This window comes from Ursus arctos, unplaced genomic scaffold (genome assembly GCF_023065955.2).
Source record: "Ursus arctos isolate Adak ecotype North America unplaced genomic scaffold, UrsArc2.0 scaffold_5, whole genome shotgun sequence".
In the NCBI taxonomy this organism is placed as follows: Eukaryota; Metazoa; Chordata; class Mammalia; order Carnivora; family Ursidae; genus Ursus; species Ursus arctos.
Window position 1 is genome coordinate 56,058,441 of NW_026623067.1, and position 17,587 is coordinate 56,076,027.

The following is a 17,587-nucleotide window of genomic DNA, read 5'->3' on the forward strand; positions in this document are numbered from 1 at the left end:
AAAACTGATGACCAGAAGTCTGTTACACGGCCCGAAATTCTTCAGCTGACTTGGATTTTGTTTCCCCTGAGTACTTCACAAAGGACTGAATTCAGAAATTAGCCTCTCGACCAGCCCTTAAGAACTGGGCTCTCTTCTAAGTAACCTGAGCTTGCGACTCTAAGCGTCCATAGCAACCGTGGCGACGTACGCCCTTGAGCAAGAACCAGAAAGCGGGATCAGGGATAAGGTCAAGCCTTCCACACTCATACACACCTATTAAATCCAGAACTCAGAACATCATATCAGAACGCTGATCTGTCCCCGGTAGTGAAGGGAATATCTAAGTTAAAACGGTAACAGGGCGACACAGTCACCTGCGAAAACACTCCGCTACCGGCACCAACAGGCTGCGGCGTGACAGGGCGGGGACCGCGCAGAAAAGGAACCAACCCTGTCTCGCGCAGCTTCCGTAGGGCGGGCTCTAGCCGGACTTATTTAGCAGCACCCCTGCCCAAACCGGAAGTGTGGGCGGAGCCAATAAAGCGTCGGCTCCCACTCAACGGAAGTGGCTGTTGGAGGCTTTAAGGTAGCTTTAAATTCCTGGTGTCTCGGAAGCCTGCCCCTTTCAGTTGGAGTCGAGTTTCGTGCGACGGATGGCGGTGGACGTGAAGTCGCGAGCAAAGCGTTATGAAAAACTGGACTTCCTCGGGGAGGGACAGGTGAGGCTCTCGGGCGGGATTCGGAGGGCTCTGAGAAGGAGAACGCCCAGCCCCCTCACACCCTCACAGATTTTCTGGTGGAATTCAGAGGGCTGACCTGGCGACTCCTTTTTGGGCGAGGCTGCCCAAAAGCACCTGCTAACCCCTGTGTGTACCCCCGAGGGGAGCCTCTAAGCGGCCCTGTCCTTGAAGGATAGACTGGAACGGGAAGTGGCCTGCCTCACCACGTTCCACGCCGCCCCGAATCCGCTCCAAGAACCCCGGGGTCTTTGCTTCTCCAAATCTAAAAAAGTAAAAAGGCAAACACAAACAAAAAAGTTCCCACGAACTTAGGTTATTTCTGTTTTCCTCTCTAGTTTGCCACGGTTTACAAGGCTAGAGACAAGAACACCAACCAAATTGTCGCCATTAAGAAAGTGAGTTACCGTCTGTTATTTTTCCTTGAGTCTCTGAAGATGTCTGTATGTATGAGCTGATGCGTGGGCTTTTTTACGACTCTTGACCGTGCTCTGCTAATGAGATGTTTCTGTCATTTTCGGAGAGAACAGATTTTATTAGTGTCTTGTGTTCCAGGATGGAACTCAGGTTGAGCTAGTTTTGTCGTTGTTGTTCCATTAATTGGAATTGAAATGAAGAGGAAGCTATGTGTTACGTTTACTTTATAAACTCAGACGTAGGCAAGGGGAACAAGTACCCATCTGTTGGGTCCTCAGAACTATTTAATGCGTGATCTTACCAGGTCACGGTTTCTGCCACATCTGCATCCGTCGTGTGTATCTCTATTTTCTGTGTACAGATTGTCCTTGAAAGGCCTTCGTGAGCATTAACATTGATGTGCGTTTTTAAAAAATGATTTTAGTAGCTTTTTTCCTTGGCATTCATTCAAGAAACTTGGGTCATATGTAGCTAATTTTCTACATGTCGGGCACTTTCACTTACATTCTTTTCATTTAGCCCTCAAAATAGCCATGTGAAGTAGGGAGAGTATCCCTATTTTATACTTGAGATGCCTAAGACTAAGAGAGATTGAGTAACTTGTCAAAATGACACGGATACTAGTTGCTAGCACTAGGATTTAAATCCAGGTGTTTTGCCGCCGGGTTGCTTGTTCTTTGCTATGCTACTGAAATGAGTAATCCTCTCAAAAAGAGGTTTTTGTCACATCTCAAGGTCTGATGGTGGGGTAGGTGACTTCCACCTCCTTATTTTATTTATGTATTTATTTATTACAGATTTTATTTATTTATCAGAAAGAGAGAGTAGGGGGAGTGGCAGGCAGAGGGAGAAGCAAGCTCCCCGCTGAGCAGGGAGGCCCACGTGGGGCTGGATCCCAGGACCCTGGGGTCATGACCTGAGCTGAAGGCAGATGCTTAACCAAGTGAGCCACCCAGGCGTCTTCACCTCCTTATTGTTCCTGTTGTTATTTGAATCTATTTCTCCTTCAAAATTCCTAACTCCTTTGAAGCCTAGTCCCCTGATTGACTTACTCCCGACTCCCTGTCACCCTCGCCACAATTATTCCTGCTGTTATCTTTTTACTTTTTCTGATTTCTCTCATTTCCGACTTAAATTCTGTAATCCAGCACTGTAGCTACTCCTGTGTAAAAAGCCTTATCTCTTCTGACCCTTTCTAAAGTTATCTTTCTGATTCTACCCGTGGTTCAGTATATTCTAGCCGCACTGACTTTTCTGTCCCTTGAACACATTAAATTCAGTGCATTCCCAGGATCATTGAATTTGCCTGCTAGTATATTTTTCCTCTAAAACTTGTCAAGTTTTAGATCTCACTCGAATGTCTCCCCCACATAGAGGCCTTCACTGGTCACTCTAGTTAAAATAGGTGTTCCTCCCTATCTCCCTAGTGTTCCTTGCCATATTTCTCTTATTCAAATGTTATGAAGATAACATTTATCAAAATCTGAAATCCTTTTATCGATGAGCTTATTGTCCATTTACTTCCACTCAAATTATACTTAGGATGGTGTCCAGTACATTTGTAGACATTCATTAAAAATGTATTAACCTAAAAAAAGAAGTATTAACCTGATAACAATCGTTCATTGTTGGCATACTGAGTTATGTAGTTGTTTGAAAGTCCTAGTGGGGTTTGTTTTGTTTGGGGGTGGTTTTGCTTATTTTTAACATAAGTTAGGATTTAGAATCCATCCTCTTTCTCTCTCTCTCTCTCTCTCTCTCTCTCTTTTTTTCCTTTTTAAGATTTTTATTTATTTATTTGAGAGTGGGGAGAGGGGTGAGGAAGCAGCAGATTCCTCGCTGATTAGGAAGCCCTACTCTGGCCCATTCCCACTACCCAGAGATCTTGACCTGAGCCCAAGGCTGACCCTTAACCGACTGAGCCACGCAGGTGTCCCTCCTGTTTCTCTTCGATAGACTTTTATCCCTTGAAGGTTACTCACAATGGAATCTTCTTTTACATTTAATTTTTATTTCAAATAATGCATCTTTGTGGTTTTAAAAATCAGTTAAAAGGCCCAGGCTTTTTAAGGTGCTTGGTTCCTCTAGCCCTGTTTTTCACTCCTTAGAGCAATCGCTTACAACTCTTATAGTTTTCCTCTGGCATTTACTTCTATTTCATTAAATAATGTGCTTGCTCCTACCTCGTTTTAGACATTATCTAGTCTTTCTGCTATAAAGTTTTACGCTCGTTCATTTACTAACATTTATGTTTAATTTTACAAAAAATGAATATTCTGTGTTCTTTCACCTATTGTATCTTGGACTTTTAAAGTATGTTTAGAGGTAAGTGGAATATTTCATTTCTTTTGAAATTTATAAAAAAAATTAAATATCATTGATCTCTACCTCATCTTTTTAAAAAGATCATACTCAATTTATGTTTCTTCCATTTATTTAACCAATCCTCTATTGGGCCTTTTAGATTATTTCTCTTGCTGGCTGGCTGGCTGGCTGGCTGACTGCCCACCCGCCTGCCAGCCCATCCCCCAGCCCACTCCCCCACCCCTCCATATGTAAATATTCTTTTTCAGTTTTTCAGAATCAACATTATTTCTGAAATCTTCTACATGGATACATGTAGATGTGGTTTATTTATGGTTATTGGTGATTAGATTCCATCATATAACTACGCTAAAATTTGCACACTTAGTCTATTTTGTTATTTTTTATGTTTTCCTTTAATTTAGCCCTACAGCCATGACTATTCATGTGAGTTTCTTTAGAGAATATATCCATTTTTGAAACCAACTGTGAATTGTTGTTTTAGGAAATATACAGCATCAGCCTCACCACATATTGTCAGATTGCTCTTCAAAGTGGTTGGACTAATTTAACCTCCATCCACATTCTTACCATGTTTGTATTGTCAGATTTTACAACATTTGTCCCTTACCTGGATCAAAGTTGGTTTCTGATTGTTTCAACTAATAGTTCTCTGAATACCAGTTAGATTGATCATCTTTTCTTAGATTTATTGGCTTTTAAGACTTTCTCCTACCAGTTTTTCTGTTAGGGTGCTTAAATTTTTTTCTTCCTATTGGTTAGTGGAATTCTTTATTATATTCTGGACATTGATCCTTTGTCAGAACTTTGCACGGCAGGTATCCTCTCCCCGTCTTTGGCTAGACTTTTAGTTTATATATGGTATCTTCTGGGGTGTAGAAATTTATAATTCTGTTCTGGTTTGGTTTATCCATTTTTTTCCTTTATGGGTTTCCTTTTTGTCTGCTTGCCTACCTCCAGTTTATTAAGGATTCTGTTTTCTAAAAATTTTGAATTATTGCTGTTCACATTTAGGTCTTTATTCCATCTGGAATTAATTTTTCTATTTTGTGTAATATGGAGATCCAGTATTTTTTTCCTTGCTGTCCCAGCATTATTGTTAGTCTGTCCTTTTCCTGGTGAGTTGTAATGCCAAGTTCTGCGTTTAGTTGTAATGCCAAGTTCCAGTATACACTTGGATCCATCGCTGGGCACACTGTTTTTGTCCATTGATTGATTTTTTTTTTCCATCTCTGCTCAGATACTATAGTGTATTTAATTACTACTGTCTTTCAAAAGCCTTGAAATCTGATAAGTTAAACATACCTGTTTTTCTTCAAAATTATCTCAGCTACTTTATCTGCCAGTTGGGAAATTTCAAACAATCAGGGGAATTTGGTATGAACTAAGTTTTACATACTGCTATGGCATGATTATTAATTTTATTAAGTATGAAAATGGCATTTTGAATATGTAAGAAAATGTTCTTTTAGAGATGCCTACTTAAGTACATGGGGATGAAATGACATGAAATCTGAGGTTTGTTATAAAACATTTTAGCCAGCAGAAAAGGGAGGATGAATAATGAAGTTAAGTGTGGCAAAATATTGATAGTTGTTTAATCTGGGTGATGAAGTAGATGGCTTCGTGAAACTAATGTATTTTTATTGTGTTTACAAAATGTAAAAATTTTAAAAATTGTTCTTAGCACCTTACTTTTCCATGTGAAGTTTAGAATTGATTTGTCACTGTTCTTTAAAAAATGCTGTTGAGCTTTAGATTTGGTTGCATTGAACTTAAAGAAAATCGACATATTTATGATTACTGAGTCTTGCTATCCATGAATGTGTTGTTTATTTTGTTCTCATTTTTAAGGATGTTTTAATATTGTTTTATTATTTAGTTTTGGAAAGCTTTGCACATCTTTTGTTAGATTTATTGCTGAATGCCTTATATTTTTTGGTGCTATACTAGTTTACCTTTAAGTAAAAAGTTGTGTTTATAGTATGTAGCTGGGGGATATGTATGTATTATATCTTTTAATCTATTTTTTTTATTTTACCTTTTATTTTACCTTTAAGTAAAAAGTTGTATTTATAGTATGTAGCTGGGGGATATGTATGTATTGTATCTTTTAATCTATTTTTTTTATTTTAATTCCAGCATAAAGTGTTACATCAATTTCAGGTGTACAGTACATTGATTCAGCAATTCTATACATTAGTCAGTGCTCATCATGATGTGTAGTCTTAATCCCCTTCACCTGTTTTCCCCATCCCCCCACCCACCTCCCCTCTGATAGCCATCTCTTCTCTATAGTTAACCGTTTCTTGGTTTGTCTCTTTTTTCTGTTAGTTTTGTTTCTTAAATTCCACATATGAATGAAATCATATGGTATTTGTCTTTATCTTCACTTAGTGTTATACCCTCTAGATCCATCCATGTTGCAAATGTAAAGATTTTGTTCTTTTTTGTGGCTGAATAATATTCCTGTGTGTGTGTGTGTGTGTGTGTGTGTGTACACACATACACCACATCTTTATCCATTTATCTACTGATGGACATTTGGTTGATTTCATAGTTTGGCTATTGTAAATAATGCTGCAATAAACATAGGTTGTATATATCTTTTTGAATTACTGTTTTTGTATTCTTTGGGTATATACCCAGTAGGGGAATTACTGGATCATATGGAAATTTTATTTTTAATTTTTTGAGGAACCTCCATACTGTTTCCCCCCTGGCTGCACCAGTTTGCATTTAGCTGGGAGATTTTATTTTTATTTATTTATTTTTTTAGAATTTATTTATTTATTTGACAGAGAGACAGCCAGTGAGAGAGGGAACACAAGCAGGGGGAGTGGGAGAGGAAGAAGCAGGCTTCCAGCGGAGCAGGGAGCCCGATGTGGGGCTCGATCCCAGGACCCTGGGATCATGCCCTGTGCCAAAGGCAGACACCTAATGACTGAGCTACCCAGGCGCCCAGAGCTGGGCGATATTTTTAAAGGTAGACTAGCTGTGTTTTTCCAGAAGTAATTGGTTTTTTGTTTTTTGGGGTTTTGTTTTGTTTTGTTTTTTGTATTTTTTATTACATGTAGTCATTGTATAAAGCAGTGAGTAAGAGACTGGTGTAAGCCTGAACCTATTAATGCAATTTGCTGGGCTTTTTTTGTTTTGTTTTGTTATGTGTATTAATAGTAACAACAGTTTAACCATATTTTGTACCCATCATAATCTGTAATTTTGCTTTTTGGATAATGTGTTCCCTAAGAACGTGTCATTGGGTATATTAAACATGTTATTTTATGTTTATGTCATATATTTCCTCCCAAGTAGGCTAACTTGAAGTGATTTTTTTTGTTGTTTATTAGTCAGTATGCCCTCAGTTACTTTTCCACATTTAGTCTTGAAAAGGTAAAGAAGACATTTATTTTCTAAATTCCATTACTTGAATGTAATTCAAAAACTTAGGGGGCAAGGAATGATAGGTGCTTAGTCCTTTCTTATATTGTTAATTTTGTCTTTCAAATTCATGATTTCCACTCCCTTTTTGTTTACTGGCTACATATAAGTTGCTACGTGTTTTTGCTGTGTCTAAGTTTCTGAAGTGTTTATATGTTATGCAAAAAGTCTAAATAATTTAACACATTTTTAATGTGTTTGGGTTTTTTTCCCCCCTACCAGATAAAACTTGGACATAGATCAGAAGCTAAGGATGGTGAGTATTCAATATAATCTGACAGAACAGGAAAAGCTTTTATTCTCATTAAGGGAGTTAGCAAAGTATTAGAGTTATTGCAGGGTGCTAGAAAAGTAAACTCAGGATAGAGACAGGATATTTGTAGATTCACCATTCGGATGTTAAGAGTCCTATAATTCATCTAAGTCATCTGAGTAAATGTAAGGCAACAAGGTCATTAGTGGCTTGTCTTGCTGTCTTCATTACCCTTTAAGGTATTGTTGCAAACAGTTGTTTATTCTTTTTCTAAGATTCTAATTACTTTGAAAATTCAGGATACAACTTCATGGAAGTACAGAAAGCTCATACTGAAATAGATGAATGGAAGAAAACACGTTTTTACCCTTCCTCCATAGGTTTGTGCGTTAGTATCCTAAGTCTTGTTTAGTCATCAAGAACTAGTTTTTATAAAAAGGACCCATCTTCTATTTAACAGATAGTACCAGATCTTAATTTTAATTTTGAGTTCTATCCTTTGTATTGGGAAAGACATTGTATTAGCACTATTTTGCAATTAGCATCAAGAATCTGTTCCTAATATTCATAATGCAAGAAAGAGGAGGCTATTGACTTACTGCTTTAATGTTACACACTATTACATTGTTATTCCAGCAGTCTTCTCAAGTGATACAGTACGAAGTGAATACTTTTTTTCACCATTTATTATAGTCATTGTTAAGCTGTTTTAAAAATAAGGTAATATAAAAGAAAACCAGATGTCAAAAAAAATTGTCAAAATAACCCTTATTTTTCTGTAGAATATTCACTGCTATTTCTTGAAAGATTAACCTATGGCAAAAAATATGTTTGTAAGATTTGAGATGTCAGAATTTTCACATTTTGCTTTGCCTTTTCATATAGGTATAAATAGAACAGCCTTAAGAGAGATAAAATTATTACAGGAGCTAAGTCATCCAAATATAATTGGTGTGAGTATGATCTAAGTTGTTTTTGGGATTTGGGACCCTGTCATTTCTGAATGTGGTAGATGTTGATTGAAGGCTCAGCAAGATGAATTGTTTTAGGTGAACCTTGCAAAAAAGCTTTAAAGTTTATCAGGCTAATATGTATTTTCTATTCTAATTGATTCTTTAGGCAGTGTCTTTATTTTTGTTTTTATTATTTTTTATGATTTTGTTTATTTATTTTGACAGAGAGGGAGAGAGTACACACAAGCAGGGGGAGGGGCAGAGGCAGAGGGAGAAGCAGAGTCACCGCTGAGCAGAAGGCCTGATGTGGGCCTCCATCCCGGGATCCTGCGGTCATGACCTGAGCCGAAGGCAGACGCTTAACCAACTGAGCCACCAAGATGTCCCTAGGCAGTGTCTTTAAAACTATTACAACTGATGAAATAAATTCAGTATTGGCATATGGCCTCATTTTGTCAAAAATCATTTTGAAGCCCAGAGAGCCCTAGCATGCATAAGACCTTGAGTAAGCTCCCCTACAACTTGGTACCATAATTCCACTTCAAAGGGTTGTGGTAAGACTGCTTAATTGATTGAATGCATGTAAAGTACCTGGAAATAGAGCCTGGCACAGAGGGTGCATACAATGAATGATAGCTGCTACTGCTGTTTATAGGATTTTCTTAAATACAGAGCCTGGAATTGGAGACTGAGGTGAGGTTTTCATTAATTTATTTCTTATTTATAACTCTCAGATTTTTGGAGGTGAGCTTAAGTATTTAGTGACTTTTTATTTTTTTTATTTTTATTTTTTTAAAGATTTATTACAATTTGACAGAGAGAGACAGCCAGCGAGAGAGGGAGCACAAGCAGGGGGAGTGGGAGAGGAAGAAGCAGGCTCCCAGCGGAGGAGCCCGATGTGGGGCTCGATCCCATAACGCCGGGATCACGCCCTGAGCCAAAGGCAGACACTTAACCGCTGTGCCACCCAGGCGCCCCTATTTAGTGACTTTTTAAATATAGTAAAGTTTAGGTGCACCTAGGTGGCTCAGTGCGTTAGGTGTCTGACTTTGGCTCAGGTCATGATCTTTTGAATCCTGGGATTGAGACCGCATTGGGCTCTCCGCTCAGCAGGGAGTCAGTTTCTCCCTCTCCCTCTGCCCCTCCCCCTGCTTGTGCCATTGTGTTCTCTGTCTGTCTCTCTCAAATAAATAAAATCTTTAAAAAAATAAAGTTTAGTATTTTAGGGCCTCAAATTACTAATTCCTAGCAAGAAAAAGGATAAATGTCAAATTTAATAAGATAATTCAAATTTAGCAGGGAATTATCGGCAGTCCACGTGCCTGTTTAAATTTTTAAAAATTACTTTAGTTGGTATAATATTTTCCAGTATTTTACAGAAAATCATATTTTTATTTATTTTTTAATTTTTTTGCAGCTCCTTGATGCTTTTGGACATAAATCTAATATTAGTCTTGTCTTTGATTTTATGGAAACTGATCTGGAGGTAAGATTAAGATTGCTAGAGGACTTTCTTTTCTCTTTTTATCAAAAGAGAACCCAAATCTTTATTTCCTACTTTTGAAGATGCTGTTAGTCAAAGGAATGTTTAATTTTGTTGAAATGTGAATGTACTCCTATGTGAAGGAGCTTCTGAATCATTTAGCCATATTCCCAGTGTTAGATACAGAGATTTGGATTTCAGAGCATTTCTATCTATCAAATTCCCTATACCTTATTGACATTATTTTTAGAGAAATTAGTATCAGGCCTTTGAGAATTTAGAGTTCGTTTTCCATGTTATCATAGAATATCCTCCATTTGAAAGCCAAGTTTTTAATTTTATTTTTGAGAAAATAAGATCTAATGCTTTTCCTTAATGTTAATCGAATCTCAGAAACTGACAATCCAAGGATATTGAACAATTGAAATTCTCAAACACTGCTGGTGAGAATACAAAATGGTGTAGCTAGTTTGGAAAATAGTTTGGCAGTTTCTTAAACAGTTAAATTCACAGCTAAAGAATGATCTGGCAATACCACTGCTAGGTATTTATCTAATAGAAACCAAAATATGTCTACACAGAAATCAGTTGGTAAACAGATATTCAGCTTTATTCATTATTACCTAAACTGGAAACAATCCAAATACCTTTCATTTACTGAATATATAAATAAACTGTGGTATAGCTGTAAAATGGAATACTGTTTGGGGATAAAAAGAAATGAACTGCTCATACATAAAACAGTATAGAGGAATCTCCAGTATATTGTGCTGAATGAAAGAACTCAGGCTCAAAAGGCTATATATTGTAAGATTCCATTTACATTATGTTCTGGAAAAGGCAAAACTAAAGAAACAGATCAGGTCAGTGGTGGCCAGGAGTGGGAGTGGAATGAAGTATTGTGTATAGAGGGGCCTGAGGCGATTGGGGTGGGGGTGGGAGTTAAAGAACTCTGTCTTGATTATGGTAGTGGTTACACAACTGGATGTCTTTGTTAAAACTCATGGTACTGTGCACTGAAAAGGGCATATTTTCCCTAAATCTGATTTCTTTCTTTCTTTCTTTCTTTCTTTCTTTCTTTCTTTCTTTCTTTCTTTCTTTCTTTCTTTCTTTCTTTCTTTTCTTCCTTCCTTCCTTCCTTCCTTCCTTCCTTCCTTCCTTCTCTTTCTTTCTTTCTTTCTTTCTTTCTTTCTTTCTTTCTGTAAATGGGATTGTTCTCTTAATTTCTCTTACTGTTACTTCATTATTAGTATATAGAAATACAACAGATTTCTGTATATTGAGTTTGTATCTTGCATCCTTACTGAATTCATTGATCAGTTCTAGTAGTTTTTTGGTGGAGTCTTTAGGGTTTTCTATATATAATACCGCATTGTCCGCAGATAGTGAAAGTTCTTGCCAATTTGGATACCTCTTATCTAAATCTGATTTCTTAAAAAAAGAAAATGGGAACTTTTAGCTAATGTAACTTACAAGTTTAGGAATAAACTGGCTTTAAACACAGCTCTCAAATAATGCCATGAGAACTCAGTCTTGCACTTTAACTCAGCTCTAATTTCTTCTTTGTTGCCTTCGTTCATGGGCATAATTTCTCAGTATAGTGGCTCAGGCACCTCAGGTTATATCCTTTTAAGAGTATAATAATCTGTAAGGAAAGAAGGTGCTTTGTTCCCTTTGATTCTAGGAGAAGTACTTGCCTGTTTGATTAGCTTGGCTTGGATCACATGTCCATCCCTAAACCAATCTTCTGGACGGCAGGCTTCAGTGTGGTAGTTGGCTTGGCTATGCGTGGGTCATGTGTCTACCTCTAGAGCCCACAAGTAGTGGTCAGTCCTGTTTTAACCAGGTGGTTTCCCAAAGGAATGCTGAATGCTATTAACAGAAGGGGTTGTACATCCTGGGCAAGCAAAACAACAGATGTTCACTATGTTAATGCCTTTTAAACAAAGAAGTAGGAGAGAAAGCACGAGCAGAGATACTTTCCCTAACCACATAACTGGAAATTCTGACAGTGCTTCCTAAGGAGAGTTAGGCAGTGTTTCTTGAGATTTTCCTGTATGATGGATAAATTCATTTCATGTCCGTCTGTGATTTTATATGGTGTGATTTATTTGGAATAATTGTATATTATGTACTGGATTTACAGGTTATAATAAAGGATAATAGTCTTGTGCTGACACCATCACATATCAAAGCCTACATGTTGATGACTCTTCAAGGGTTAGAATATTTACATCAACATTGGATTCTACATAGGGTAAGGTTTTTAACCAAGTATGATTGAGTCTTTAAGTTTTAGTCAAGTTTTATATTGTCAGTTATTACATAAATGGTCTAAATATGTATATTGTTAAATTAAAAATAGAGCCGGGCCATTTTTTCCCACCTTCCTCTGGGTGTTCCCTTCAGTTGTTCCACCAGGTGGTGACATGAAGACTCTAAAATACTATGTGAAATTTAGAAATGGAAGAGACCCAGTTCTTCATTTTTTTCATAGGTGAAGAGCTAAGTTGTTACATCACCTGACCAAGGTTGTATATATTTTTTCAAGGTCAGTAGCTGGTAACTGACAGAGTATTAGAATCTATGTCTTTTAGCTTGAAGAATACTAAAATATTTTTAGAAAAACTATATTTCTAGTAACTCTAAAATTCTATGAAGTAATGAAATAAAGTTTTTCAAATGGTCGAGTCAGTGTTAGAAACATTCAACTATTGAAACAAGGCTGATAATCTCAATAGGTAGATGTTCTCTGTTTGGCACTCTATTTAGATAAATAGCTAAGAATATATAATTTATAGTCAGTAATTCTCATACCTTAAACTTGGAATCCCTTTTAGGTTATTGCTAATATCTTTTTAGTATAGATTTTGAGGAATATGTTCCTCATCCTCTCTAAATGCATAGTATTTTTATTTACTGAAGTTCATATGTATTACTGTTATTAAATAAATAGTGACTCTTTATTGAGTTCCTAATAATTACAGTAGGCTCTTTACAGAAGATGCTAAATTTAATCCTCACAGCAACCCTATGAAGTAGTAAATTGAAGCTCAGTGACCCAAGGTCCTAATCCAAGGTCTCACTAATTAATAAACCAATCTTATTTTGCTTTGGTAAGATTTTACATCAATGAAAAAAGTACTGATTATTGTTCAAATTTAGGGTTTTATCCTGTTTTTTACGAAGTTTAAAGTTAAGCCAACTGAATGTATCACTATGGTATTCTCTCCTACCTGCTTACTTGTTTATTTTTAAAACCTCCATGATACAGGATCTAAAACCAAACAACTTGTTGCTAGATGAAAATGGAGTTCTAAAATTGGCAGATTTTGGCCTGGCCAAATCATTTGGGAGCCCCAATAGAGCTTATACACATCAGGTTGTAACCAGGTAAGAATCACTTTAAAAACTGAAAGTTTATATTGTGCAGGTTTAGTTGGTTTTTAAATTTTTTTTAAGATTTTATTTGTTAGAGAGAGAGAGAGAGACAGAGCATGAGCAGGGGGGAGGAGGCAGAGGGAGAGGGAGATGCAGACTCCCTGCTGAGCAGGGAGCTCAATGTGGGGCTCGATCCCAAGACCTTGAGATCATGACCTGAGCTGAAGGCAGCCATTTAACTGATTGAGCCACCCAGGTATCCCTGTTTGTTTTTTTTAAAGTAAGCTCTATGTAGCCTAATGGGGGGCTTTAACTTAGGACCCTGAGATCAAGAGTCACATGCTGTACCAACTGAGCCAGCCAGACACCCCCTGAAAGGATTTAAAAGGAAGAAAATAGGAATTGGAGACAGTAAGAACAGACAGATTTCAAGATAACCGAGAATGTGCAGGTAGCTGTAAGAGGAAGTTGGGCCTGAAGAAGTTTTTCTTTTTTGTTACTTTGTTTTTTAGCTTATTTTTTAAGGCTGAAGAAATTATGGTATGTTTGAATGTTAGTGGGAAAAATCTAGTGAAGAAGAAAACATTGATGTAGGAGAAAGAAAATTTCAGTATCTTTGAAAATAGGCAAGAGAGCATGGTACTTGGTGCCCCAAGTTGACATATTGGCATTAAAACAGTCCAGAACAGTTCATCTGTAGTTACAGATTGGAAAGGCAGATTGTGTGAATACAAATAACTATAGGTGAGTCCATGGAAATTTTTTTTCTTTTTCCTTTCTTTCTTTCTTTCTTTCTTTTTTTTTCTTTCATTACTTCAATTTTTTTCAGTGAAGTTGGAAGTACGGTCATTGGCTTAGAGGAAGGATGGTGTTGAGAGTTTCAGGAGAGAGAAGATGTTAGTCGTCTAACACTGGGAGAGTAAATAGACCAAGCACGTGTATAATTTCCAGTATGGAACTGCTTGTTTTTTTAAGATTATTTATTTATTTAATCGTGAGAGAGAGAAGCAGAGGGGAAAGCAGGCTCCCCACTCAGCAGGGAGCCCGAAGCTGAACTCAATCCTAGGACCCTGGGATCATTACCCAAGCCAAAGGCAGATGCTTAACTGACTGAGCCACCCAGGCGTCCTGGAACTGCTTGGTTTTATAGCCAGTTTTTCTTGAGTTAATATATCTGTAAAAGTTAATTTCATCAGTGGGATGATGTTTGCTAAGGAGTTTTCTCCAAGAAATACTTCAGTAATTCCATTTTAAAATTTCATTATTTCTTTTTGTTTTTCAGGTGGTATCGGGCCCCCGAGTTACTCTTTGGAGCTAGAATGTATGGCGTAGGTGTGGACATGTGGGCTGTTGGCTGTATATTAGCAGAGCTGCTTCTAAGGGTAAGTCTAGGATTGATGTATACGCTGCAATATTGTAATAGCTGTTTGTTTGTATAACTTGTATAAGAATTATCTTCCCATAGATAATTCTCAGAGAGGAGCACCATTCTTCCAAAAAAAGCCAACAAACAGACCATTTAAAAAAAAAAAAGCCACCTCATACAGTGCAACCTTTTTGTTAATGTTGATGTGAGATGAGAAGACTTCTCATTGAGGACAATAAAGATTTTATTACAGATCATTTCTATAATCTGAAATATAACTATAATAAAACTCATCAAGCTGTAATATTGTAACATCTCTGCTGCAACTAAAAGTGTTAGGATGCACTTTTGTAGTCCTGGGACTTTTTTTCTTTGGGGCTATTAAAAATTACACTTTAGGAGATGTGTAAAATGGGCCACTACAGCTGCACTCTCAGCAGAGTGTGTGTAAGATTGTTTTAGTTCTGTTCAAACTAAGCAGATGTGGTGGTCCTGTAGCATTTCTCTGGACTCAAACTATTTTAAAATAAAACATCGTCTTGCTACCCTCACTGGAGAGAAAGATGGTGCCTTAGAAACTTTTCTTGAGCTATAAAGTTTAGTTTAGCCTTTCTTTTTTTTTTTTTTTTTTTTTAAGATTTTTTATTTATTTATTCGACAGAGATAGAGACAGCCTGCGAGAGAGGGAACACAGGGGGAGTGGGAGAGGAAGAAGCAGTCTCATGGCGGAGGAGCCTGATGTGAGGCTCGATCCCAGAACACTGGGATCACGCCCTGAGCCGAAGGCAGACGCTTAACCGCTGTGCCACCCAGGCGCCCCTAGTTTAGCCTTTCTGAATGATGAAGGCAAAGGAATATTGGGGAATCCTTCTGAAGCTGAGAGTTTTTTCCTCCCTACTTTCTGGTTTCCAACCCCTACTCTTTTCCTCATGTGATATGTATTTGAAGAAATGTGAACCCTAGACACAAAAATACAGCTTTTTAGTTCTTGAACCCAGAAACTAGCTTCTGTATGCCACAAAGAAAAATTACCTTCTCAAACACTTTTTTTAGTTTGGTGTGAGTTCTATGCATCATTTGGAGAAGCTCGCTCCTCTGGGTGCTTGCAAAAGAGACATTCACACATTTTAGATTTGAAGATGAATAGTAATCTGTGTGCTAGTGATGGGTCCTGTGGATCGGCTGGCATGACAGTTCCGCTACTCACAAAAACAGAGTTCGCATTTGAGAATCTGTCAGCTCCCCAAAACACAGTTCATTCATTACCAAGGTAAAACCATAGCCCCTAATGTTAAGATTTATCATTCCATAGATAAAGTAAGTGGAGAGAGACAGAAATTAAGAATGAGCAGGTTAGAGGGGCACCTTAGTGTCTCAGTCAGTTAAGTGTCTTGATTTTGGCTCAGGTCATTATCTCAAGGTTGTGTGGAGCTGCTTGGGATTCTCTCTCTCCCTCTACCCCTCCCCACCCTTACCCCACTGGTCGGTTGGTCTTTCTTTCTTTCTATGTTTTATTTGAGAGAGAGAGAGTACTCAAAGAGTACGAGCAGGGGTGAGGGGCAGAGGGAGAGGGAGATGCAGACTCCCTGCTGAGCAGGAAGCCTGATGTGGGACTTGATCCCAGGACTCTAGGATCATGACCTGAGTTGAAGGCAGATGCTTAACCGACTGACCCATCCAGGCACCCAAGTAGTAATTAAAGATTTTTGAAATGGCAGGGCAAAAACTCCCCCCCCCACGCTTATAAATTATCTCAAAAAAGATGTATAAATGCCATCTTTGAAACTAGGAGTTGTCCATAATACTATGCCAGAAAATATAAAACCAGAAATGAAGGCAGCTTAAATTTTACAGAAAAAGATGCCAACTAGAGGCAGTTTTGGGTTGGCAGACAGAATCCTAAAGTTGCTTAGTTATTGAGAAGCACCTGTGGTCATTGATGACAATGTTGAGGTATAGGACTAAAAACTGGGGTTGATTAAAAAAAAATTATATATGTGCGATTAATTCCAGGGTCCCTCTACACAGCCAGCACTTCCCTTTGTCCGACTATACTTCCACCTAATTTATACCTCCACTAGAGACAGGTTCTGTAAAGAAATTGAAACATAAATTTCCAGACAGCCATCCTTAGACACAGGGGAGGATGTGGGTGAGTTGCTAGGGTGAAAACATGTAAGTTACATCAAAGTCCGTATACTGAAAGTAAAACCTTCAATTTAGTTCCCTGCTCACTTCCCAGAACCCTGGTAGCTTTTGTAATAAGCTGTAGTAACTCTTTAACCCAGGCAAAAGATTAGAGGACCCTTTACTGGAAGAACTGAATGACCCCAGAGAAGGGACCCACAGATAACTGGCATTAAACTCCCCACCCAATCTTTCTAGAGAAAGCCGATGAGTTCTAATCATTGTTTTTAGTACCTTACCCTTGAATATGAATGGTTAGTCAGTGATTACCATATAGTTATCACAGATTTCCAGATATTTAATGAAGGCTTGCAGCATGTGGGAATTATCAGGTAATTGGTAGGATCATTAGGTATTGGACACCTGGGTGGCTCAGTTGGTTAAGCGTCTGCCTTCGACTCAGGTCGTGATCCCAGGGTCCTGGGATCAATTTCTTCATGGGTTCCTTGTCATTTGGGAGCTTGCTTTTCCCTCTGCCTGCTGCTCCCCCTGCTTGTGCCCTCTCTCTCTCTCTTCCTCTCTCTGAAATAAATAAATCTTAAAAAAAAAAAAAAGATATTTGATGAAAGCATTCATAGGAAAGACTGACTAAAAAAGAAACTTGGGGGGGGGGCCTGGGTGGGTCAGTTGATTAAGTGTCTGCCTTTGACTCAGGTTGTGATCCCAGGGTCCTGGGATCAAGTCCCGCTTGGGCTCCCTACTCAGCGGGCCATCTGCTTCTTCTCCCTCTGCCCCTCTCCCTGCTTATGCTCTCTCTCTCACTTGCTCACTCTCAAATAAATAAAATCCTTTAAAAAATAATTAAGAAAAATAAAAAAGAAACGGGAAAAAGACAGGTAGCAGAAGAAGATTAACCCTCCACCTCCACCACACCTTCAGAGAACTAAGAGTGTACTGCATCTGTAAAGCAAGAATGTGATGCTCCATTACTAAAGGAACAGTCAAAGAATAAGGGGTACTTGAAAATTTTCACATAGGGCAACTGAAAGCAAATAGAAACAGTGGAAGGATTGGAAAAGTAAGATAAAGAATTCTTTCATCAAGTAAGACCAAAAAATAAAA

General features: G+C 38.0%; 1 protein-coding gene across 9 annotated transcripts in view; it reads left to right on the forward strand.

The window, feature by feature from the left end:
* CDK7 (cyclin dependent kinase 7) overlaps positions 1-17,587 on the forward strand; it is a 50,455-nt gene continuing 32,868 nt past the window's right edge. For 3 of the 9 annotated variants that reach the window (XM_044384138.3, XM_057307319.1, XM_057307322.1), the window contains exons 1-8: positions 503-701; positions 1,058-1,117; positions 7,125-7,158; positions 8,041-8,108; positions 9,526-9,594; positions 11,738-11,848; positions 12,866-12,984; positions 14,255-14,354. In XM_044384138.3, the coding sequence (XP_044240073.1) occupies positions 636-701; positions 1,058-1,117; positions 7,125-7,158; positions 8,041-8,108; positions 9,526-9,594; positions 11,738-11,848; positions 12,866-12,984; positions 14,255-14,354 (627 nt within the window). In that variant the 5' untranslated portion in view covers positions 503-635. Of the gene's footprint in view, positions 702-1,057; positions 1,118-7,124; positions 7,159-8,040; positions 8,109-9,525; positions 9,595-11,737; positions 11,849-12,865; positions 12,985-14,254; positions 14,355-17,587 lie in introns of all 9 variants that reach the window. The other 6 variants (XM_026498851.4, XM_026498850.4, XM_057307324.1 and 3 more) reach the window with 3 other exon arrangements.